Source organism: Cottoperca gobio, chromosome 17 (genome assembly GCF_900634415.1).
Source record: "Cottoperca gobio chromosome 17, fCotGob3.1, whole genome shotgun sequence".
In the NCBI taxonomy this organism is placed as follows: Eukaryota; Metazoa; Chordata; class Actinopteri; order Perciformes; family Bovichtidae; genus Cottoperca; species Cottoperca gobio.
In genome coordinates, this window is record NC_041371.1 from 23,156,086 (window position 1) to 23,182,640 (window position 26,555).

General features: G+C 42.0%; 1 protein-coding gene across 1 annotated transcript in view; it reads right to left on the reverse strand.

Moving 5' to 3' along the window:
- LOC115022204 (junctophilin-1-like) overlaps positions 1-25,951 on the reverse strand; it is a 57,878-nt gene extending 31,927 nt beyond the window's left edge. Inside the window, exon 1 of the mRNA XM_029453146.1 lies at positions 25,320-25,951. Within this exon, the coding sequence (XP_029309006.1) occupies positions 25,320-25,698 (379 nt within the window). The 5' untranslated portion in view covers positions 25,699-25,951. The remainder of the gene's footprint in view (positions 1-25,319) is intronic.
- Between the last annotated feature and the right edge of the window lie 604 nt (positions 25,952-26,555).

Sequence of the window (26,555 nt, forward strand, 5' to 3'; positions counted from 1 at the left end):
GACTAATAAAGGATTTCTGATTCTGAAGCACATTAATTTCTGTGTCAGACAAATCCTTTTTCTTGTTCTTCCACTCAGTGGTTGCCCTGATTCACCATAAAGAAGCATTCATCAGCAGGCTCATTTCTGTGCATCTTCGGGACATTAAGAGGTCCTATCCACCATGGAAAGGAGGTGTGTGAAACCATGGGAGGGGCGCAGGGGGCCACCAAGTCCACGTTAATGTGGTCGTTCTCCTTTTGGACACGGAACTGCAACAGGTGTGGTGGAACAATTTACCGCTCTGGCACTGGTGGGTGGACCACAGCTTGGTCACTTTGGCCATAAAAAATGTAAGTGGTTTGTGGTCCACAAACACCATTAACTGTATAGCCTACATCAGGGAGTAGTGCTGGCGATAGGAGCCTTGGGTGATGGGTGCGCCTGTATTTCCGCATTAATCAAAGCATATTTAGTGGCCATGATTATGAGGGGCCCCTTGGGACGTTATTCAGAATTACCATCCACACACATATGAAACTGAAACCAAAGTCATTCACACACACACACATGTAAAAATCACTCATACAAACATAGGTAACTCCCTCATACTCACATGTGAAACGCTCTGAGTCAATTTGGTTTCAGTTGTGTGTGTGAAAGTGTTTCATCTGTGTATGTGAATGGTATTTCTGAATACTGTCCCTGGGGGCCCCTCATATACAGTGGGGGGCCGTGCATTTCACACTTAGGCCTTCAGTGATGTCCTACACAGTCCTACCTGAATTATTCCACCTCTTAATACCATCATTATAACACCATGGCTCTAGAAACTATACATTTAGAAAGAAACGCAGTATAACAGGGCGTTGCATCACCTTAACATAGTCAAGTACAACAGAGTTATATTAATATTTCCGAAACATTTAGTTGTAAATAGCAGGCATTTCCAGCAGTACAAATGTGCCTCTCGGAGGCAGTGAGCCAGGGGTATCGCTCGTAGTTAGTGATTTGAAAGTGGCGGACAAACCCTTTTCCCGGCTGTGATAGGCTCGCTAGCGTCGGGGTTGGCTGTTCTCTTCTCACGATGTCTAGCTTTTCTTGAGTCTTGAAAATGACGTTGTAATTATATCTGCGACCAAATCGATCTCTTCTCCTTCAGCCATTGTGGGTTGAAAAAAAACAGCATGTAGAAATCTACACAAACTAGCTCGTTCAAGTTTGCTAGCTCTGCATAGCTCTGCCTCTCAATAGTGCGTATCCAATCAAAAGACGTGCACGTGCTGACGTTATCATACGCCTGCTAGCTGGCCCCGGTGTCGCCAACTCGAAATCTGATTGGTTAACGCCACAGTTTTGTTTCCGTTCACTTTAAGCTACAGGCGCCCACTGTTGATTCTGAAGGCCTAAGGGCAGATTTCTTGGACCCTGGCAACACATTATGGCTGAAATATGATTGGATATAAGCTCTAACATAAAGGCCAGCCCTCCAAATCTCAATCTGAGGCTGGAAGCAGCACAACCAAGAGGAAAGCTATGAAATTAAGAGAATAGACTATGGGGAATAATTTAATACATATTTGTGGAACGAATATATCAAAATTAAATTTATATTCTGATGATATTTAGGCCAGCAGAGAAGGCCTTGCTGGCCCTGACAGCCCACACTGCTCATATATGATTGCCTTGTTCCTCTACACGGGAAAGTCTGTGCCGCGCTTGCGGGTTTTAACTTTCAGACCTTCCTAGAGGGGCCACATGACTTGAGCAGCTCTGGGGATAAAGTGGTGGTATATGGTCAACATGCCAATAAACTCCAAGAGGGACTAGATTGTGAGGGCATGGGAAATTTGTGATGGTGTCCACCTTCGACGGGAGGGGGACTGCCCTGTCTTTGGTCTTGAAATGTCTGAGGAAGTAGGACGGCCAAAACATGTACTTAGCTGGGTTAAATCAGCCTGTGGCATGCGCAAGAACTCGAACAGTCTGAACGGTGTGATCACAGCTGTGGGGATGTTCAGCGGTTGGACGGTCACCTGGAGGAATCCACTGTAACCAGATACATTTACTCCTATTCTTTACTGAAGCCTACTGCTGAAGTACTTGTACTTTGATAATAAAAACTGTATGTAGCTGTTATTTATTACAAAGTGCTTTACATAAACTAAATATAAAACACTAAGAAATAGCAGTTAAATAAGATATAATTTAGATCATTTTTAAGAATAAAAACAATGATTTATTTTGCCAATAACAACTATAGATGATGATAACAAAGTAAAGAAACAACATTTTAATTTTGGGATGGTTTAAATTCACTTGGGCACCGGTTTAAATAGTTTAAAATAGTTTTGAGTGACAAACTCGGCATGGAATAGAATAACGTTACACGTTAGATAGATTTTACAGTTTAAATAAACATCTGCAATGTATTCTCTTAAAATGTCCAACTGGCCAACCGATTATTATTAATATTAATTAAAATAAATATAAACATAAATTAGTGATGTTAATTAGAAATCGATTTTCCATTAATCGCCTTTAATAATATTAACAAATTCAAAAAATACTAACGGATAATGCAGAAGACGAGAGACATATGGAGTGATTGTCAGATAATGTTGATTTATTGCGTACGCGGTTAAGCCACTAGGTGTAGCCTGTTACTTTTTAAAGTTACAGGTGTGTTTGGTGGGACGTGTGTTGCGTGGGTTGTTTGACTGTTTTTATTTAGCTGGCTAGCAAAAATGGAGGAAATTTATGGTTAAAAGTTTACACGTGAGAGTAGGTAAGGAGTCAATTGATGAACCCGAGAGAAAACTGTGGTTGGCACCAAGAAATCCGAGGCAAAAGATCTATCTGGATGGCATGAGGAAACCCAACAGAGCCGGCGGAAACTATGGCGGGCAAGCACAGCTATGCTGTGAACGGGCCAGAATGGGGAGATTGAGATGAACACGAGATTGAGGATAGTATAAATGTTAGTCAGGAGGAGAATGAAAGAATAAGAGTTAAACGAGGGAATTCTTTAGTCGGAGCAGATGCAAGAAAAAACAAGAAGATGGTGACGAGCCTTAAAGAAGGAAGTGGTGAAACGTTGGTTGAAAAAAATTAGTTTAAGGTAATACTCACATTTACTGAAGAGAATGGAATGCACTATATGGGTGAAGCTAACTACAATATGAAACAATGAAGTTGGTGAAATATAAATGACCAAAGTTTTAAGAGATGGGAATCTGATGATGATATGTAGAAATGTAGTTCAGAGAGAGAAGGCATATACAGTGCATCCGGAAAGTATTCAGACCCTTCACTTTTTCCACATGTTCTTATGTTACAGCCTTATTCCAAAATGGATTAAATTCATTGTTTTCTCTCAACATTCTACACACAATACCGCATAATGACAAAGTGAAAAAGTTTTTTAGAATTGATTGCAAATGTATATAAAAAAAAAGTATTCACACCCTTTGCTTTGACACTTAAAATGAAGCTCAGGAGCATCCAATCTCTATTTATCATCGTTGAGATGTTCCTACACCTTGTTTGGAGTCCAGCTGTGGTAAATTAAATTGATTGGACATGATTTGTAAAGACACACACCTTTCTATGTAAGCTCCCACAGTTCACAATGTATTTTTGTGCAAAAACCAAACCAGGAGGTCAAAGGAAGCCTGTGGAGCTCAGAGACAGGATTATATTGAGGCACAGAGCTGGGGAAGGGTACAAAACAATTTATGCTGCATTAAAGGTTCCCAAGAACACAGTGGCCTCCATCATTCTGACATGGAAGAAGTTTGGAACAACTAAGACTCTTCCTAGAACTGGCTTCCCGTCCAAACTGAGCAATCGGGGAGAAGGGCCTGGGTAAGAGAGGTGACCAAGAACCCGATGGTCACTCTGACCAAGCTCCAGCGATCCTCTGTGGAGATGGGACAACCTTCCAGAAGGACAACCATCACTACAGCACTCCATGGATCTGGGCTGTATGGCAGAGTGGCCAGACAGAAGCCACTGCTCAGTGCAAAACACATGAAAGCCGCTTGGAGGACTCTCAGACTGTGAGAAACAAGATTCTCTGGTCTGATGAAACTAAGATTGAACTGTTTGGCCTCAATTCTAAATGTCACATCTGGAGGAAACCATGCACTGCTCATCACCTGTGCAATACCATCCCAACGGTGAAGCATGGTGGTGGCAGCATCATGCTGTGTTTTTTTTTTTCAGTGACAGGGACTGGGAGACTAGTCAGGGTCGACGGTAAGCTGAATGGAGCAAAGTACAGGGAGATCCTGAATGAAAACCTGCTCCAGAGCGCTCTGGACCTCAGACTGGGCCAACGTTTCACCTTCCAACAGGACAACGATCCTAAGCACACGGCCAAAACAACGATGGAGTGGCTTAGGGAGAACTCTGTGAATGTCCTTGAGTGGCCCAGCCAGAGCCCGGACCTGAACTCAACTGAACATCTCTGGAGAGACCTGAAAATGGCCGTCCATCGGCGGTTCCCATCCAACCTGACAGAGTTCGAGACGATCTGCAAAGAAGAATGGGAGAAACTGCCCCAAAATAGATGCCAAGCTTGTAGCATCATACTCAAGAAGACTTGAGGCTGTAATTGATGGCAAAGGCGCTTCGACTAAGTATTGAGTAAAGGGTGTGAATACTTATATACATGTAGTGTTTTATTTTTTAATACATTTGCAAAAAATTAAAAAACATTTTTTGGAATTAGGCTGTAACATAATAAAATGTGGAAAAAGTGAAGGGGTATGAATACTTTCCGGATGCACTGTAAGATGAAGAAGATAGGAAAGCATAAAGTGATAAGTGTAAGCAGTGTGGAAAAGGGAAGCAGGTGGAATAAGGGAGTGATTTGCGGTTTACCAGTTGAGGTCACCATTGATTAAATAAAGGCAAATCTGAAAGGTGGAACATTGAAGGAGACACAAAGATTACACGTCTTCAGAGAAGGGCTGAGGACAGACAGAGAGAGTATATTGCTGTAATTTGAGGAAGAAATTCTCCCAAATAAAGTGGTACTGGGATACATGACCTACACTGTGAGAGAGTATGTTTCAAAACCTATAAGATGTTTTAACTGTCAACAATGTGGTCATACTGCTGTGACATGTAAAGGAAGAAAGGTGCACTGGATGTGGGGAGGATCATGAGTATGAGCAATGTGGGAAAGGGAAGCAACCAAAGTGTTGCAGTGAGGCAGATTCAACAGGTAAGAGTGCAAAACAAGACCATGTATGCAGAAGCTGTCAAGATGTTGAGCCAGAGGAGAGAGAGAGGTAGAGGAGAGAGAGAGGTACAGGAGACACAAATGAGAGGCAATACAACACAGCAGGAACATATCATATATGCTAAAATGGAAACAAAATCAAAGACGGAAATAATACAAATAATAGTAAAAGCAACAGCAAATCATGTGATCATGAACTAACATGTGAGGAGGTGAGTTAGTAATATTATGGTTCTTCTTTTAAAAATCGAATGCAAGAAGTTTAATGGCAAACAAGCTTTAAACATTTTTTATCAGTTACCTAGTGTACCAGAAGTGGTTTGTTTGCTTGAAACATGGCTGAAACCAAATCTGAATTTTAGAATCTCAAATGATTCTGTTGGTAGGTGTGATGGGGAGTTGGAGGATGTGCTACATTTATCAAAGAGAATGTGCCATATCAGCAAGGGGAAAGAAGAGGAATATGGTAAAATAAAGACAGTTCACCATCATAATGTATTATAACCCATGCAGTAAACTAGATATCAACAAACTAAAGCAGATCAAAGGAAAACTAGGAATTATATTTTTTGGTGTGCACGTTATAGGGTATCAGGAGAGGTGGGAGGGATATGTGAGTGGGAATTATTGGAAGACTTGGTAGTGATAATTACCCAATATTTAGTAAAATACATGAAGACAGGGAAGTAAGGGTAGAGGAAAGAGACGCAAAGTGGATATTCAGTAAAGCAAAGTGGGATCAATTTATGCATTTGTGTGAGATGTAAAGTAGGGAAATAGATCTAAATCAAAATATAGAAAAAGTTGATCCAAGGTTCAGAGAAGTAATACTAAATGCGGCAAATCTATCAATTCCCAGAAGCAAAGGGGAACTGAATAGGAAAGCAGTCCCATAGTGGACAGATGACTTTTAAGGAATAACGTTTTGAAAGTATTAAAGAGAACCTTTTACAAAGCAAGAAATGAGGAGATCTAACATCTACAGGAAAAGACCACACATTTCTGTTTATGTTAAAACAGAAATCAAGCTATTAGGAACATACTGTATAATAAAGTATGGGAAGAAGGAAGAAGGAAGTGTGGTGATGGCCTAGTGGTCTAGTGATACAGATACAGTGATACAAAACCAGATGGTTGTGAGTTCAACAATAGGAATGCCACCATTGTACCCATTGTAACAAGCTATGCACCAATTGCATTCACTTCACATGTTGGTAAAATAATGGAAGGGATGATTACAGAGAGAATGACTTTCTATGTAGATCTCCCTACCACGGTGGATTTAGGAAAGGGAGGGAACAATGGATCCAGTCATTTGTCATAAAAAGAAATGAGGAAAGCCCAAATTAATAAAGAATCCATTATGGCAGTGTTCTTTGATGTAGAGAAAGTATAGTATGGGAATAAGAGGAAGAACTTTTAATTGGATTAACAATTTTTTACTTGATAGATATATTCAGGTTAAGACAGGAAAAGCAATATTGTCTAGGTATACGGTAGATAGCGGCACTCATCAGGGCACTGTGATCTGCCCAATACTATTTTTCCATTAAGGGTTCTTTACTGTTGCAGCAATTTTAATCGTTAGATGTCAACACATCTAGCCTGATGTAATTAATGTCCTCTAATAAAGTTACAACGTTTCTAAATACTGACCAGAGCTCTGCAATTTTAAATGAGGTCATTATTTTGTCAGGCCACTCAAGAGGAGCGCTTCAACATTGTCTTAAGGATGAATTCCTTCTCGAGCACTTTGGATAGGGTCCAAAGAGCTCACGTGTTTTTGTCGCTATTGCCTCCACCACAATGTGTATAATTAACAGATCCTCGTCCACTGAAGTAGCTCATCCCCTAAACTGGCAAACCTCATTTTAAGCTTTGATGTAGAGTTTATATACATGCGACCCATGATGACATAACCTAGTGCTCCAGGACACTGAAACTCTTTTTACTGTTTTCTGATGTTAATCAATTAACCCATTGTCTTATCATCCTAAATGCAATAAAAGTAGCTGCTATTTTTTCTCACTGCTCTGCTACTGCTGACAAAACACTGTTACCGTCTAAATAAACAACCCACTGTGACAGGCTATTCATGCCAGTTAAGTTGGATTTATACTTCTCTGTTAAGCGGACAACAAAAGTAACAGCAACACTAACTTATGGAACTGTAATCATCAATCATCATTAACAGTTAACACAACACAATCTTTCCTCAGATATTCAGCATCATGTCCTCTCACCATTGCTTCAATCATCTTACACTAATGACTCTGAATGTGTGCACAAAACTACATTCCACACTCATCCGGCGGCCTCTCTTTTAAATTCCTGATGCTGTTTCAGTACTTTGGAGGACTGTGAGGGTCTTCTATGAATTTAACTCTCTCAACAATCTACTTGCTTTATTTTAATTTTCTTGTATGTGTTTTTCATTTGCTTGTGTTTAATGACTGCTCTTCTTTCCTTTGCTGCATGTCATAATGTCTGCTTAATAGAGCTGCGACAAAACAGCATCCTGATAGAACTGCCTATAGTGCTGCAACATTATCCAGGACTGTCCTGTGTTTCTGGGATTACAGACAACAAATGTGAATTTGTAATGGGGAAAAATGTATCCAAAACCAGCATTTAACTATGTCAAAATGACTCAATGGGAATTTTAACTGTTCAAACTACATTGAAAAAAGATTTTGTATATGTCAATATTGGACTAACATTCATCAGGTGGACACAAACACGACTCCTAAAGAACTATCATGGTGCTCTGTGTCTGCTGTGTAAATAAGCAACTATTAACTAAACAGGTAATAATATGTCAATGTTGTGTTATAGCCAATTAATTACATGCTTTGTGATTAATTAATCTAAATTAATCACATATATCAATATTTGCTGTGAGAAGCATTTCAAAATATTGAAATGCATTTGCAAGATGAGTGAATCAATGAGTAGCATTATAAACTTAAAGGTCAACATGTCTTTTATTTCAATACTATTTCTCCAATATCTTGTATGCTACAATTATCTTAGACAACACAGACCAACAATTTGACATAAAGTGCAATTTCAAATCATTGCACAATAAACAATATCTTTAAAAGTTGTGTCATGTGACGCCATGTGTAAAGCCTCCGTTAGCCCCCTGTCCTCTACCACCTGCAGTCCATTGCAGTAGATCGACTCATTCAGCGTCTGAACGCCTGATCGAGAGATGAGGAGACGTGTTGCTCACTTTAGCATCAGCGGCGGTGCTAGCTAGCTCCGAGCTAGCTGCTAAGTGCTTTGCGTTGCCTGAAATAAAAGATATTCAGGAGTGAATTCTGAAGCTTTTACGCGTCTTAAAAAAGGCGGTCGCTAACAAGTGGCTAAATGAGAGTCCAGAGGTTGTCAGGGGACATTCCAGCTCATCATGCAGAACAATAGACCGCCTGTAGCTTAGTGCTGGTGACAGTAAAGTCATGCGATCTTGTTGTAGTTTGTTTATTGTCTAATTGCAGCTTTTTTTTTATCACATTTCTACTTACAAAATCATGGTAGAACTTGTAAGTATAAACGTTTGTTAGCCACAGAGCTTTTATATGTAATAATCCAAATCCAATGGAAAACACTCTGATCCGCTCTGTAGGTGTGTGCGCCCTTCGCAAAATGGAGCGAAGGAGAGAATGTGAATGCGCAAAGTAGACAGTACACACTGAAACGTGCACATAAATTAGATCAATAGCATAAGCGTTTAGTTTATTTAATAAAAGAGCAATGTGAAAAGAGAGTTGTGAATAAAAAAAACGTAAAGAAAATGTTTAGGGGGGGCGCGGGGCTCCTTTGGTGGGGCGCAGCATCTCTCCAAGACAATGGTAGGGGAAACACTGACGAGGCATTTTGGCCTTTTGTGCTGATTATTTTGGCATGCAGTCAACACACCAGTCATAGTTTTGTTTTAATGAAAACTTCACTCCTGGCATTTGCTCCTCGTGTTCTTTTCCACTGTTTTGGAAGAAGGAAATCATGAGTGTAACAGGCAAACCTGATTTAAAAGTGACATTTTGCTGTGCGGTGCATCTAATTGATGCCGATGTGAAGAGTGGTTTGAGTGGATTTCTAAAACTGACTCAACATTTGGAAAAGTAGGCTAACTTTAAAAGTGTTGAACTTTTTGTACGTCGCTTTCGACAAAAGCGTCAGCTAAATGAACTGTAATGTAATGTAACTTGAGCACAGAATGTGGTGTGGAGTAGTCGTGTTAGTGCACCAGGCCAAAGCAGTCAACAAAGAAGGAACATTGCCATGGAATAATTAATTCACTTAATTACAACGACAGTACAGACCTTAGTAAGGTGATCATATACTTGACCTATTTGCTGTGAAATGATACACCGACATTGTATTTCATTGTGTACTTCTTTGAAATCCTACAATCTTTAGAGCTTGCATTGAAACTAAATCACTGACTAACAAGACAACACACCCGGAGCCTAACACCTGTACTTTTGCCTGTGTATGCTAGAGTCTGAAAGGCTTGGACATAAAACCAGTGAGCGTCATTAGGTGATAAAGCTCAGGCTCTGGCCCTTATAGCTTCAGCTAGAGAATGTGAGAATGTGCTATTTTAAAAGATGGAAGTAACTTGAGACACTGGGAAGTCTGTTGGCTGGCCAAACATAACTTCAAGCCACTATCTTGCTATGTGGAATAAGCCTTCTCCACAGTGGCAGACTGGACTATATTAAAGAAGAAAAAAGAGTCAGTGGACTGTATTCTAGACGTTTCCCTTCACGTAGGGAAAACCTTCCAGCATTTTGGAATGAATTCATGCAGATAGTGTTAAAAACAGTCCATGTCTGGTGTGTCACTGGCATGTTTACTTTTATACCAGTACAACCAAAGACTCATCAGCCAATAAATAATGTTTTTTACTGAAAAATGTGTTTTTCTCTGTTTTCTTATGCTGTTAAATCGAAGTAAATAGAGTGTTTAACTACTTGAGGATGTGACATAAAACACAGATATTGGAGGTCAATTCCTAAATCATATGTGGTGCCCATGTCATAAAGTAGGGCTGATATATGACCATATTAGGTAACTGCAATCTGTATTCTATATCACTCTACTGCACATTCTGTTGCAGTATGATTCATTAGCATATCTGACTGATATATATTCCTCTTAAGATACGGATTCCTTCATTTACTAAGACATTGAGTGTGAAACTGTTCTGATTTCTAAACGTTCAGTCTATTTAGCCAATTTATGGCTGCTGAACTTGAAATATGGATCAAATAGGATTTGCTGCTGTTACAAAAGCACAGACTCAAAGCACTGCATCGTCTATATCAGGGGTCGGGAACCTATGGCTCGCGAGCCATATATGGCTCTTTCGATAATGCAATATGGCTCGCAGACAATTTTGAGCTGACATTTTTTAACATGTAATAAATAATTATATTGTGTCATTTTAAAGTAAAACATTTAGCAGCCGATTTGTTTTTAGTTCTCCCCTCTCCTTTCCTCCGCTTTGTCTCCGGCTGTAGGTTAAGATGTGTTCACACGTGTGTGCGTAGAGGGCAGAGCCCCGCACAGAGCAAGCAGTAGACTGGGGGTGTCAAACTCAATCACAGAGAGGGCCAACATTAAAAACTGGGACTACGTCGAGGGCCAAATACGGTCCACATTTATTGAACAGGGTACACATATTGGATAAAGTGCAAAAAGATATGGAACATATTTAAGTCAACTGCAAACGGATTGCTGAGCAGTTCAATTTTAATTTCTTAGCAGCAAAGTCGGCAAATATGCTCAGTTTCTCAGCAGAAGGCAGTCGAGAACACAGCGGTGGAGATGGTTTGTCAGTGTTTGGAAACACGTAGTGACCAAAGTTTCCTTGCTGCATCCGAGTCTCCCACAGGCAGCATGGCTTGGAAAGCTCTCACTGCATCATACATGTTCGTGATCACACAGCCCTGAAGCTGGAGGTTTAACAGTGAGATGCTTCTATATGTCGCACAAACAGTCCAGCTCACATCGTTCCAGAGATCTGTGGTGTCTTTCCCTTTGCTTTCCAAAAACTTTAATTTCATTCACACATTTAGATACCTCAAATGTATTTTCCCGTGGTTGTGCCATGCATTGATTTAATTACCAAAACCGGCGGGCCAGTTATGACAGACATATGATATTTTCTCGCGGGCCGGATATAATTGCCTTGAGTTTGACACCCGTGCAGTACACACTGAAACGTGCACATAAATTAGATGTAACGTACTAACGTAAACTAAATAACATAAGTGTTTAGTTTATTTAATAAAAGTCAAATCAAATCAAATTTATTTGTATAGCCCAATATCACAAATTATACATTTGTCTCAGAGTGCTTTACAGACTGTACAGGTTACGACACCCTCTGTCCTTAGACCCTCGCATCGCACAAGGAAGAACTTCCTAAAAGAAACTCCATAATTAAAGGGGGAAAAAATGGAAGAAACCTCAGGGAGAGCAACTGAGGAGGAATCCCTCTCCCAGGACGGACAGACGTGCAATAGATGTCGTAGGTACAGGATAAACAACATAGTACAAATACAACATTTGACAGAAATTATGTTGTGTTGAAAAAAGAGAAAGTATGGATGAATCCAGGAAAATGTCAAAAAGGCTTCCCGGTGTCCAGCAGGACCAGGGCAGCAGATGCAGCCACAATTCCTGATCCTGACGTAAACTTTATCAGTGGCAACCTGCCACATGAGACACAGAAACTCCGGGGATGATGCCCCGGATGATGAGTTAGTAACATACATTTACATAAATGCATACAGATAGAGAGGGAGAAGAAGAGAGGGAGGGGAGGAGAGAGGAAGAGAAGGAAGAGAGCAGGGAGGTGTCCCCCGGCAGTCGAAGCCTATAGCAGCATAACTAGGGGCTGATCCAGGGCAAACCTGAGCCAGCCCTAGCTATAAGCTTTATCAAAAAGGAAAGTCTTTAGCCTACTCTTAAATGTGGAGAGTGTGTCTGCCTCCCGAACACAAACTGGAAGCTGGTTCCACTGGAGAGGAGCTTGATAGCTGAAGGCTCTGGCTCCCATTGTACTCTTAGAGACTCTAGGAACCACAAGTAACCCTGCAGTCTGGGAGCGTAATGCTCTAGTTGGTTTATAAGGTAATATGAGATCTTTAAGATATGCTGGAGCCTGACCATTAATTGCTTTGTAAGTCAGGAGAAGGATTTTGAATTCTATTCTATATTTTACCGGGAGCCAGTGCAGAGCAGCTAATACAGGAGTAATATGATCCTGTTTCCTTGTTCTTGTCAATACACGTGCCGCTGCATTTTGGATCAACTGAAGAGTCTTAAGCGACTTTTTGGGACAACCTGATAACAATGAATTGCAGTAATCCAGCCTTGAAGTAACAAATGCATGGACTAGTTTTTCTGCATCATTTTGAGACAGGATGTGTCTTATTTTTGCAATGTTACGTAGATGAAAGAAGGCAGTCCTTGAGATTTGTTTTATGTGGGAGTTAAATGACAGATCTTGATCAAAGATGACGCCAAGATTCCTTACAGTGGTGCTGGAGGCCAAATTAATGCCATACAGAGCTTCTATGTCATTAGAAAATGCGTTTCGGAGGCGTTTAGGGCCAAGTATAATAACTTCAGTTTTGTCTATGTTTAACATCAAAAAGTTGCTAGACATCCAAGTTTTTATGTCCTTAAGGCATGGTTGAAGTTTAGCCAATTGATTGGTTTCATCTGGTTTAATTGATAGATATAATTGGGTATCATCCGCATAGCAATGAAAGTTTATAGAGTGGTTCCTTATAATATTGCCCAAAGGAAGCATATATAAGGTGAATAGAATCGGTCCAAGTACAGAACCCTGCGGAACTCCAAGACTGACTTTGGCTGAAATGGAGGATTTATGGTTAACACATACAAATTGAGATCGCTCAGATAAATAGGACTTGAACCACCTTAATGCGGTTCCTTTTATGCCAACACAATGTTCCAGTCTCTGTAGTAGAATGTCATGATCAACAGTGTCGAAAGCAGCAATGAGGTGTAACAAGACAAGAACAGAACAGTCCTTTGTCTGATGCCAATAGAAGGTCATTGGTAACTTTCACCAGTGCCGTCTCTGTGCTATGATGAACTCTAAATCCAGATTGAAAAACCTCAAATAAACTATTATTATGTAAAAAAATCACATAACTGTTTTGCAACTGCTTTCTCAAGGATCTTAGCAAGAAAGGGTAGGTTAGATATCGGCCTATAGTTGGCTAAAACCTCTGGATCAAGACTAGGCTTTTTAAGAAGTGGTTTTATTACAGCTACTTTAAAGGATTGTGATACGTAGCCAGATAACAGAGACAGGTTGATCATATTTAATAACGAGGTGTTAATTAAGGGTAAAACTTCTTGGAATCGGGTCTAAAAGACAGGTTGATGGCTTAGACGATGAGATTGTTGAAGTTAGTTGGTTAAGGTTGATTGGAGTAAAACAGTCTAGATATATTTCAGGAGTTACAGATGTTTTTAAGGTTCCGGAGGTTGAAGTTAAGTCATTACCAATTGAGGTCAGGATGAGATTAATTTTGTCTCTAATAATTATAATTTTATACTTAAAGAAGCTCATGAAGTCATCACTACTGAGAGATATAGGAATAGAAGACTCTGTAGAGCTGTGGCTCTCTGTCAGCCTGGCTACAGTGCTGAAAAGAAACCTGGGGTTGTTCTTATTTTCTTCTATTAAGGAAGAGTAATAAGCTGCTCTGGCATTATGGAGAGCCTTCTTATACGTTTTAAGATGATCTAACCAGACTAAACGAGATTCTTCCAGTTTAGTGGAACGCCATTTACTTTCAAGATTTCTCGACTTTTGTTTTAGTTTGCGGATTTGTAAATTAAGCCATGGAGCTTTCTTTTTCTGTTTTATGATCTTCTTCTTTAGAGGAGCGACAGAGTCGAGTGTTATTCGCAGTGAGGCTGCAGCGCTATCAACAAGATGATTAATTTGGGAGGGACTAAAGTTAGCATTGGAGTCCTCCATTATATTGATATTGAGTCCTGGTATTGAATTAAGTGCTGATGGAATCACTTCCTTAAATTTAGTCACAGCACTTTCAGATAAACATCGAGCGTAGGATATTTTGCCTACAGGCTTGTAGTCCAGTAACAGGACTTCAAAAGTTATTAAAAAATGGTCTGATAAAAGAGGATTATGTGGACACACTGATAAACTTTCAATTTCAACACCATATCCCAGAACAAGGTCCAGAGTGTGGTTTAAACAGTGAGTTGGTTCATGTACATTCTGACTGAACCCAATTGAATCTAATATTGAGATAAATGCATTATTAAGGCTGTCACTATCAACATCCACATGAATATTAAAGTCACCTACAATAATTACTTTATCTGTTTTAAGGACTAAACTTGATAAAAATTCTGAGAATTCAGATAGAAATTCAGAATACGGACCAGGAGGGCGATACACAGTAACAAATAAAACTGGCTTTATTGTTTTCCATGTTGGGTTTGAGAGCGTAAGAACAAGGCTTTCAAAAGAGTTATAGTTTAGTTTAGGCTTAGGATTGATTAAGAGGTTTGAGTCAAATATGGCCGCAACTCCACCTCCTTGGCCAGTACCTCGAGGAATGTGAGTATTAATATGACCAGGTGGAGTGGATTCATTTAGACTGACATATTCTTCATGTCTCAGCCAGGTTTCAGTGAGACAAAATAAATCAATCTTATTATCAGATATTAAATCATTTACCAATCCAGCTTTCGTTGATAAAGATCTGATGTTTAAGAGCCCACATTTAATTTTTCGATTTAGTTGCACTTTTGCAGCGGTGGTGTTTATTTTAATTAAGTTTTCATGTATAACTCCTTTTCTGTTAACCATAGATTTGATTAATTTCAGTGGTCGTGGGGCAGACACAGTCACTATGGGGATTTGAGTGGGTGACTGCCCGGAAAGAAGCACAGAGAAGTGTGTAAGACTGCAACTCTTTCTCCTGGTCTCAACTCTGGGTTGTCATGGATTAGGTCCACTAATAAACTTTGTAATATTATTGGATAAGAGATCTGCTCCAGCCAAAGTAGGATGGATGCCGTCACTCCTAATCAGACCAGGTTTTCCCCAGAAAGTTCGGCAATTGTCTACGAAGCCCACATCATTATCTGGACACCACCGTGAGAGCCAGCGACAGAATGATGACATGCGGCTAAACATGTCATCATTGAAAAGATTTGGCAGAGGACCAGAGAAAACTACGGAGTCCGACATAGTTTTGGCAAATGTACACACCGACTCCACATTAACTTTAGTACACTCCGATTGACGCAATCGCATGTCATTACCGCCGATGTGAATAACGATCTTACTGTATTTACGTTTAGCCTTAGACAGTAGTTTCAAATGTGCTTCTATGTCGCCCGCTCTGGCCCCCGGAATGCACGTGACTATCGTCGCTGGTGTCTCAAAATGAACGTATCTCAAAATTGAGCTACAGATAACCAGAGTTGGCTTCTCAGCTGGTGTGTCACTGAGTGGGGAGAATCTGTTAGAAACAGCAAGCGGTTGGTGGTGAACCGTGGGCTTCTGATAACACTTCTTTCGGACAGTCACCCAGTTTCCCGGCTGCTTGGGCCCCGCCGGGGGACAGCTAACAGGAGATACCACTGGTCGGCCTGCACCGGCTATAGGGGGCTTGCTAACAGCTACAGTTGCTAACCGCTGACTAACCATGGTGCGGAGCCGCTCATCTATCCCTCTAAAACTCGCCTCCAACCCTGCGTATAAACTACATTTAATACACGTACCATTATCACTAAAGGAGGCAGAGCAATAGCTAAACATGAAACACACCGAGCAGGAGAGAGCAGAACAGGAAGAGGAAGATGCCATCGCTAGCTGCCGAGCTGCAGCAGCTAACGTTAGCAGAGGCGAAAGGAGCGTAAAGAATTGAGGATTTAGCGAGAGTCGCTAAGAGAAGGAGGATAAGGAGAGAGTTGTAAGTGCTTAGGAAGTACAAGTATAGGTTTAGATAGATGACAGGTAATTAGCCGATGTCCATCCATCGTCTACCGCTTATCCGGGATCGGGTCGCGGGGGCAGCAGCTCCAGTAAGGAACCCCAATCTTCCCTTCTCCTGGCCACATCCTCCAGCTCCTACTGGGGGATCCTGAGGCGTTCCCAGGCCAGTGAGGAGATATAATCTCTCCACCGAGTCCTGGGTCTTCCCCGGGGTCTCCTCCCAGCTGGACGTGCCTGGAACACCTCCCTAGGGAGGCGCCCAGGTGGCATCCTTACTAGATGCCCGAAACCACCTCAACTGGCTCCTTTCAACGTAAAAGGAGCAGGGGCTCTACTCCGAGTCTCTCACAGATGGCTGAGCTTCTCACCCTATCTCTAAGGGAGACGCCAGCCACCCGTCTGAGAAAACCCATTTCGGCCACTTGTACCCGTGATCTCGTTCTTTCGGTCATGACCTAGCCTTCATGACCATAGGTGAGGGTAGGAACGAAGATCGACCGGTATATTGAGAGCTTTGCCTTCTGGCTCAGCTCTCTTTTCGTCACAACGGTGCGGTAAAGTGACTGTAATACCGCCCCCGCTGCTCCGATTCTCCGGCCAATCTCTCGCTCCATCGTCCCCTCACTCGCGAACAAGACCCCAAGGTACTTGAACTCCTTCACTTGGGGTAATGGCTCATTCCCTACCCGGAGTAGGCAATCCACCATTTTCCTGCTGAGAGCCATGGCCTCAGATTTAGAGGTGCTGATCCTCATCCCAACCGCTGCACACTCGGCTGCGAACCGATCCTGTGACTGTTGAAGGTCACAGACCGATGATGCCATTAGGACCACATGATCTGCAAAGAGCAGCGATGAGATCCTCAGGTCACTGAACTGCAACCCCTCTCCTCCACGACTATGCCTCGATATCCTATCCATGAAAATCACGAATAGAATTGGTGATAAAGCGCAGCCCTGGCGGAGGCCAACATTCACTGGAAACGAGTCCAACTTACTGCCGAGTATCCGGATACAACTCTCGCTTTGGGCGTACAGGGATTGGATGGCCCTCAAAAGTGACCCCCTCACCCCATACTCCTGCAGCACCTCCCACAGTATCACCCGGGGGACCCGGTCATACGCCTTCTCTAGATCCACAAAACACATGTAAACCGGATGGGCGTACTCCCAGGCCCCCTCCAGGATCCTTGCAAGAGTAAAGAGTTGGTCTGTTGTTCCACGACCACGACGGAATCCGCATTGTTCCTCTTCAATCAGAGGTTCGACTACCGGCCGAACCCTCCTTTCCAGTACTTTGGAGTAGACTTTACCAGGGAGGCTGAGAAGTGTGATACCCCTGTAGTTGGTACACACTCTCTGGTCCCCCTTTTTAAATAGGGGAACCACCACCCCGGTCTGCCAACCCCTAGGCACTGTCCCAGACTTCCACGCAATGTTGACGAGGCGTGTCAACCAAGACAGCCCCTCAACACCCAAAGCCTTCAGCATTTCTGGACGGATCTCATCAACCCCTGCGGCTTTGCCACTGTGGAGTTGTTTGACTACCTCAGTGACTTCCATCAGGGAAATTGACGATGATCCCCCATCAGCTTCCAGCTCTGCCTCTACCATAGAGGGCGTGTTAGTCGGATTCAGGAGTTCCTCAAAGCGCTCCTTCCACCGGCCGATAACCTTCTCAGTTGAAGTCAGCAGGGTCCCACCCTTGCTGTACACAGCTTGGATGGTTCCTCGCTTCCCCCTCCTGAGGTGCCGGATGGTTTTCCAGAAGCACCTTGGTGCCGACCGAAAGTCCTTCTCCATTAGCCGATGTGATCAAGAATATAACAACATTAACGGGGTCAAGCTGGAGCTGCCGAAGTATGCTACCAGCAACACAGAAACATTAACAACCGGAAATGACGCGCTTACCGTAAACACGCCTCATTCACATTCACAAAAGAGCACCTGTTCAATGAAACACTGATACCGCTATTAGTACTCGGAGACGTGTTATTCTTAAAAAATGCACGCATAAAGTTGCATTCAAATGTATTAAATATATGGCTTTCAAGGAAATACATACAAAAATATTTGGCTTTTATGGCTCTCCCAGCCAAAAAGGTTCCCGACCCCTGGTCTATATTGTCACTCAAATTCAGTCAAGTTGAAGCATGTCTATGAATGGTCCTGAAAAGAGTGCCATACCAACAGTCTTCCACGATATGTTAAATATTACAGTAATCGGAGAATTCAGAATTCTCCCAGAATAGGAAATATTTTGCAATAATATTATATGCTTAATTTACCCGTTTAAATTTAAAAACAACAACAATAACAACAGACATAAGATTTTATGGAAAGGCTTTTGTGAAAAGAAAGGTTTTTAGTTCCTTCTTAAAAGGAGTCGGTGGGGGAGGAGTTCCTTGAGGTACGGAGGAGCATATTGTTTTGTATGATTCTGTTTAAAAGGAATGTAGGGCTTAAAAAGCAGAGGTCCAAAGATAGAGCCTTGAGGAACTCCATGTCATGCTAGATCGCTCAGATATGTAGCTGCCAATGGAAAAAAAGTATTCCTTGTCATGTATCTAGGACAGGACAGCCCACTTTTAAGTCTGTCAAGCAGTATTGCATAATCGACAGTGTTGAACACTGAGATCAAGAAGCAGTAGAGTTGAAATTTTAGATTACACACTAAACAAATAATTGTTAGATTAATCACTAAAGAAAATAATTGTTAGGTGCGGTCCGACAAAGAGGTGGGTGGAGGCGTTGATGTGAAAGTGTAACAGCAAGGTTAGAGGTAGCAAGGCTGCTGTAAACAGACCGAAAGCAAAAAGTCAAGAAAACGTATGTGATGGCGGATGTTACTGTTACAATATGGGCTAATCAGCGCTCAGTTAAAAAACAGATTAAGAGATATTACGAACTAAACATCCAGACCCAACAAGTTTAAAACTAAAGACGCTTCAAAAGGGTATTAAACTAAAGCCATCAAGCAACACCAATAAACACAGGACTTTCACCCAGGAGAACAGAGTTCATGTCACGTGTCAAAAGTGATTACTCTACAAATTTAATCAATACTAACGTCCAAATCAAGTACTCAAGATCTAACGCCCATCCCTAGTATTGATACACTAGTATCAGCTGTGCTTTCCCGCTCTCTCTGTCTTCTCTCCACACATAGCTGCAGTGCCCACACAGCTCCGCATCCTCTCACTCTTGCGCTTTCTTCTCGCCGACACAGTTCTGCTGGTGTTCCTTACATAGAAACTTTAGTTACAAAAAAATGGGTTTCTCTCTACGAATAGTATTTACTGCGAATTGATAAAAAAATTTAATTGTGTGAACAACCTCAAGAAGAAAATTGTTTTCATTAATGAAAAAAAGTTTGAATTATTGTTAGTCTAATGCTTACTACACTCATTCTGCTATTCTCTGCTACTATCGGAGTAAAGCAAAGTAGTCGTTTTCATATTATAGCTTTATTTAAAAAAATAAAATAAAAATGGTATACCCTAAATATTGTATCAAAAATACTATTGAAAATCAATATTTTTCAAGGTATTGCATCAAAGTTAGAAATTCTGTTTGGTGATAACACTATTTAGTTTCAATGAAAAGCCCATGACTATGAACCGCTGCTTATAAAATTAATCTGTCGTTACCTACTGAACTGTACTAAACACATTATCTGGAAAATGCATAATCTAAGGCAGGGGTCGGGAACCTTTTTGGCTGGGAGAGCCATAAAAGCCAAATATTTTTAAATGTATTTCTTACCATTGTCTGTGCGCTGGTTTTGGTAATGAAATCAATGCATGGCACAACCACGGGAAAAGACATATTTGAGGAAGTATCTAAATGTGTGCGAAATTAAACTGCCCCGGGACAAACTAACGGGACTGACGACAGATGGAGCGCCTTAGATGCGCGGTGAAAAGAGCAGATTAGTTGGATGCGGGAGAAGATGCAGCTGACAGTGTATCGCTGCATCATACACCAGGAAGTGCTGTGTTGTAAAGCTCTAGAAATGGAACATGTAATAAGCACCGGACATGTATGATGCAGTGAGAGCTTTCCAAGCCAAGCTGGCTGTGGAGAGACTCTGATGCAGCAAGGAAACTTTGGTCACTGCGCGTTTCCAAACACTGACAAACCATCTCCACCGCTGTGTTCCCAACTGCGCATTTACCGACTTTGCAGCTCAGAAATTAAAAATGAACTGCTCAGCAATCCGTTTGCAGTTATTGTGGAAACAGCACATGTGAACTTCCAAATGGAGCTGATTGACCTCCAGTGTAATGACACACTCAAGGCAAAGTATGACTCTGTAGGCGCTGCACAGTTTCCAACCTTCATGCCGCTCAGATGCTTTGCATGTTTAGAAGCAGGTTAGAAGCAGCTTTTTTCTGTGATGAAGATGAACAAAAACCCACACAGGAGTCTCACTGATGCACTGAGGGTTTCCACAGAACCCCAAACATTAAACTGGCAGCTAGGAAAAGATTCCGAACATCTGGCTCTGACATATGTGCATAGAATGTAGCCTACCTAAATATGTTCCATATCTTTTTGCACTTTATCCAATATGTCTATCCTGTTCAATAAATGTGGACCGTATTTGGCCCTCGACGTAGTCCCAGTTTTTCATTTTGGCGCTCTCTGTGATTGAGTTTGACACCCCTGGTCTACTGCTTGCTTTGCGCAGTTTCTCCTCAGCTGTTTCGCGAAGGGCAGGGCTCCGCCCCCTACACAAACACACACACACACAGACGGGCACACACAGTTACAGTCAGAGACAGAGCGGAGGAAAGGAGCGGGGAGAACTAAAGAAAAATCCGCTGCTAAATGTTTTACTTTAAAATTACACAGTATAATTATTTATTTCTTGTCAGCTCAAAATTGTCTGCGAGCCACATCACGTCATCGAAAGAGCCATAGGTTCCCGACCCCTGATCTAAGGTATACAAACTAATATTACACAAGCACTGTTTTTTAATGTTGACTCAATGATCAGTGCAGTTTTACAAACTGGGATTGGCATAATCCTAATGCATTGGCTAAGAACAATTTGACAAAGTAAGATGTATTCATTCCTGCCACATCAAGGTGCAGGGCAGAGCTAAAGATAGAGAGGCTACTTGACTGAGAAGCAGAAATGGCTTCATATAACGAGCAGTGGGTTAAAGGAGCTCAACAAATACATTAATGTAATGCAGCCCTTTGAGTAAAAATGCTGAAGAATAATTGAAAAAGTAAAAATTTGAAGTGCTTTAGCCTACAGCTTAGTTTGGTATGTTTTGTTAAATAAGGCTTCACAATCATAAAGTTAGAGGACACAGAATGGTCAAAATCAAAGCAGCAGAGGTATAAAACAAACCATCTTCTAGTCTCTAGTATTATATGGCTCAAGTTCCAAAAATGCTGGATCCTACACTTCCCATGATGGGTTAACACCGATGTCCTTCTCCACATAAGGGGGGGTGTAGTCTTTAAGTTCAAACTGACATAACCATGAAGACATCAACAGTTATCCGTTAAGTTCATACAAGAAAACAGCTATAGATGCAAAAATCCTATAAAAATACAATATTGTTTACATTGCAACAATGCCTATAACACCCTAACGCTGACATGTTAAGGCACAGCTACTGTAGCACGGTATGAACAGTGCAGGAAGGTCTCTGTATGTGTGAGGCGATATAAGACTATTTGTTTAACCCAAAGAAGCACTTAACACTCATTGCAGTGTGGATATACAACAAGTCAGCATTCACCCACCTTACACACATTCATATGAGCTGAACGCTTTGAACGACAATGGAACAGTCAACCGTAGCAGGGGTCTGCTCCCCTTACAACTGACCTTTACAGATGCCCTCTCCTCCCCCATCATAACAACGACCCTATCTATTCAGGAAAAGGACGTTAACAGGCTATTTAAGACAGAACACCCGTAAAGCAGCTGGTTCAGACTCTGTCTCACCATCCACGCTGAAGAACTGTGTTGAACAGGTGTCTCCAGTGTTTACAGACAGTTTCAAAACCTCACTGATATGCCACATACCAGCCTGCTCCAAAACATCCACCATTCTCCCCGTCCCTATAAAAACTAAGATTACAGTGTTTTGAGCACCTTGTCCTGTCCTGTCCTGTCAACATGGCCCTCTACTTCATGCTCCAACACCTGGACTCAGCAGGAACCTCTGCCAGGACCCTGTTTGTGGACTTCTGCTCCGCCTATAATACCATCATCCCAGCTGCAGGTGAATGACAGACTTCCTGTCTGACAGGAAGCAACATGTGAAGCTGGGGAAACACGTCTCAGACTCCCGGACCATCAGCACTGGTTCCCCTCAAGGCTGCGTTCTATCCCATTTGCTCTTCTCCCTGTACACCAACAGCTGCACCTCCAGTCACCAGTCCGTCAAGCTCCTGAAGTTTGCGGACAACACCACCCTCATTCGACTCAGCTCTGGTGGGAATGAGTCCACCTACAGGTGGGAGATTGACTATCTGGTGACTTGGTGTAGTGAGAACAACTTAGAGCTCAATGCTGTGGAAACAGTGGAGATGATAGTGGATTTTTGTAAGAACGCAGCCCCACCCGTCCCCATCACCCTGTGTGACACCTCAGTCGACACTGTGGAGTCCTTCCTGTGCACCATCATCCCCCAGGACCTCAAGTGGGAGCAGAACATCAGCTCCCTCATCAAAAAAACACAGCAGAGGATGTTCTTTCTGCGGCAGATGAATAAGTTTAACCTGCCGAAGACAATGATGGTGAACTTCTACACTGTCATCGTCGAGTTAGTCTTCACTCCCTCTATCAACATCTGGTACGCTGCAGCTAAAGCCACGGACAAGGGCAGGCTGCAGAGTATCATTCACTCCGCAGACAAGGTGATTGGCTGCAATCTGCCGTCCCACAAGGACCTGTACGCCCCCAGGACCCTGAGGCGGCAGGAAAGATTGTGCCCCCCCACCCTGGACACAAACTGTTTGAGTCTCTCACCTCTAGCAGGAGGCTGTGATCCATCAGGACCAAAACCTCACGCCACAGACAGTTTCTTCCCATCTGGCCTCATCAACAAGGCCCTGGACCTCCACTGACACAGTCATCTCCTCCCATAGACACTCCATGTTACATTAACGCACATCTTTGTGACCTCTCTCATACTCCGTACTGTGCACATTCCTCTGATTATTTTGCACATTTCTGCACAATACTACCACTTTTAAATCAGATAAACTGTACATATTTTCTTTTTTGTATATTTATGTTTCTATTTATTTTTCTATTTATACTTATTTTATATTTCAATTTCTCTTATTGTTTTTATGTATGCACCAATATACCCCAAAGCAAATTCCTATGTGAAAACCTACTAACCTACCTACTAACCTACTACCTAATTCTGATTCTGATACAGAGGCTGCCATACCACTGGTGCCACCGGCTCATTGGGAGGGATACAAATCCACACTCACACACCTTCTTTACACCCCTAATAAATACACTACTGACTAGGGCTGTCACGAGAAACGATACCAAGTTAATGCCAAAATTCTGATAACGTTACGGTACTTGTCTTTCTACAGTACCGTAGGCACCATAATTACCGTAGATACAGGGGGGCTCCCTAACTCTTTTCATTACAGCCGTTTGCTTTCTCTCTCTTCCAAACACTCTTTCGCGAGAAACTTATTCAAGTTTACAGTTGTTTGAAGGAGGTGTGTTCAAAGCAATATTAAATAGATATTAGAGAGGGAATTATGACCTGTTAAACTGCAACTGAAAACTGATTGATCCTCAGGAAGGTTAAAACACTGATCACATTACAAGACCAGAACATTGAAACTAAATATGTAGCCTACTATCGAAAACTTGTGAGGCATGTGGAAGACCACCGATCTTATTTCGGCACAGTTTACAATAAGATCTAACTCTTCATTTGAATTAAACTGTTACTTTTCTATTTCAGTGTCTTCTTTTTTCTTACATGACACACAGTAGCACTTACATTACTCTTACAACTGCTGCTAAACGTATTGCTGATTCAACTCTAACTAGGCCTAATATTACTACCATGGAAAAATGGGAAAAAATGCATTTCTGATGTATAAAAGAAGCTCATTTCTACTCTGTAATATTTTTACAAATGTGTTAATCATAAATATGACAAAGCATGACCTAATGGGTAATTAACACTGCAAAAGAAAAGGGTTTCTTCCCTTCACTTCCATAATATGTCTGACCACCTGTTGGATTCCCTCAGTTTATTCAGTTCAACTATCACATGAAACTATCTGTCTTGTTGTCATTAAGATAGAAGTAAGATAATACTTTTCTTTAATGCCTTATATTTGATTTAATGTGTTGGTTCACTCCTGATATGTTCTTTAATAATTGTTCTTTCTGGACTGGACTGAGGCAGATTCATTGGCTGAACCTTGTGGGTAAATGCCATTGGTTGTTGACTATTCTCAGTGTGATTATATAGGATTCTGATAATTAGTTTATGAAAAAGTGCAATACAAGTTAATATTGGAAAGTTTAGCCCGGACCTCTGTTGGGCATTCTAGCATGTGATTTACATTAGAAGTACAAAGAAAGATTACCCAAATGATAGCCTACTTAATGATTAACACCCAGGGAAAAATGTCAACTTTCTAAAGCAAAAATAAAAGCACTTGCTTCAAATATTAACACATCCACAACCAATGATTTCATTTAAAGCAAGCATACTAGGTCCTCCACAGCTTCTTAATGCAACTTAATAATAGTTAACATGAGCGAACTAAAGACCCAATGTTGTGTGTGTGTGAGTGTGAGTGTGAGTGTGTGTGTGTTATAATGAGGCAATTGGGTTGATGTATGGTCACTAGACACGTAAACAATATTTGTGCTACTCTGTAGTTTCTAATAAAGGACAATTAATAATAATAATAATAATAATAATAATAATAATTCATATGTTCCACATTTGAAAACCATTTCCTTGCATCAGAATCTATGTCCCCACAGGTCTTTTTCATGATAGTGGAGAAGCTATTGATGTCCCCCTCTCACCTCCATCCCCATACGTCTCCACGCCATATCCGTCCTGCAGTCCGTTACTCCAGGTGCCTTCGTACCTGGCCGGTGTGTTCAGGCTCTGCCGGACTCCATACCGGCCCTTGAACCCGTGAGTCCACTCTCCCCGGTAAACCCACCTCCCCTTGGTTTCTACGCCGAGTCCGTGGCGTTTCCCTTGCGCCCAGTAGCCCTGGTACAGGTTCCCGCTGGGCCAGGTGTAGACGCCGACCACCTCGAAACCGTTGGACCACGAGCCCGAGTACTCACCCTGGCCCTTGGGTCCGGTGCACACACCCTGGCCGTGGGCTTTGCCGTCCTCCCAGCCTCCGCAGTAGGTGCCACCATCGTCAAAATCGAACCGACCGCCCGTCATTCAGAAACGGAGGGTACTACTCGGTGGCTTATTAGGAAGTCCAGAGTGTGCGAGTTGTTTTCAGATGCGCGGTAACCGTAATGATGACAGGGAAGCTCCGGTGAGAATACGAGCTCTCAGCCGAGGTGTGAGGGAACGGGGAGTGATGGCGGCTGGGCGCATCAGCAGTGCAGAGTCGGTTACTGAAAGCGGGACGTGGGAGGGTGAGAGGCGGCCGCCACGGCTGCCAGAGTCGCTCCACTGCTGAGTGCTGGAAGACTCTCCCACCCTGAAGTGAAGACTGCTAAGATACCCGTGGTGAAACAAGATGGCTTTCCTGTCTGAGTTTTCATAATAAAAGCTCAACTCACGTTTTCCATTAGGCCTATTACAGGGCTCAGGAGGGAACACAACTAGGATAAAGGGCTAGGGATCAAGTTTTCTATCAAAGCATGTCACCACAATTGTGACATTGTGATAAACACATTAAAGTAGTTTGATGAGAGGTCTTCTATTTTGACACAGAGCCCCTCTACAGACAGCGTGAACTTGGAGATTTTGGAGCCCCTGATGGCAGTTACATACTTTGCCTGGCTGGCAGCCTTGTTTCTCTGTCATTGTGTGATAAATCATTCTCTGTGTTTCTTATGTATTTACTTGAATTATTGAATTGCAAAGCACGTTTTCTTACTGTGGAATACTTTTATCTGCCCATGGGTAAAAATGTCAGTCTCATCCCATTCCAGCGATTACAACACTTATCATTTACGTTCAATTCAATTGTAGGGCTTTACATAGGAGCTGCCCCTTAAAGGGTTACTGGGGTTTGATTCATGGGAAGTATGGTCTTTTCAAAGTTTTTGTTTTTAATCTCTTGG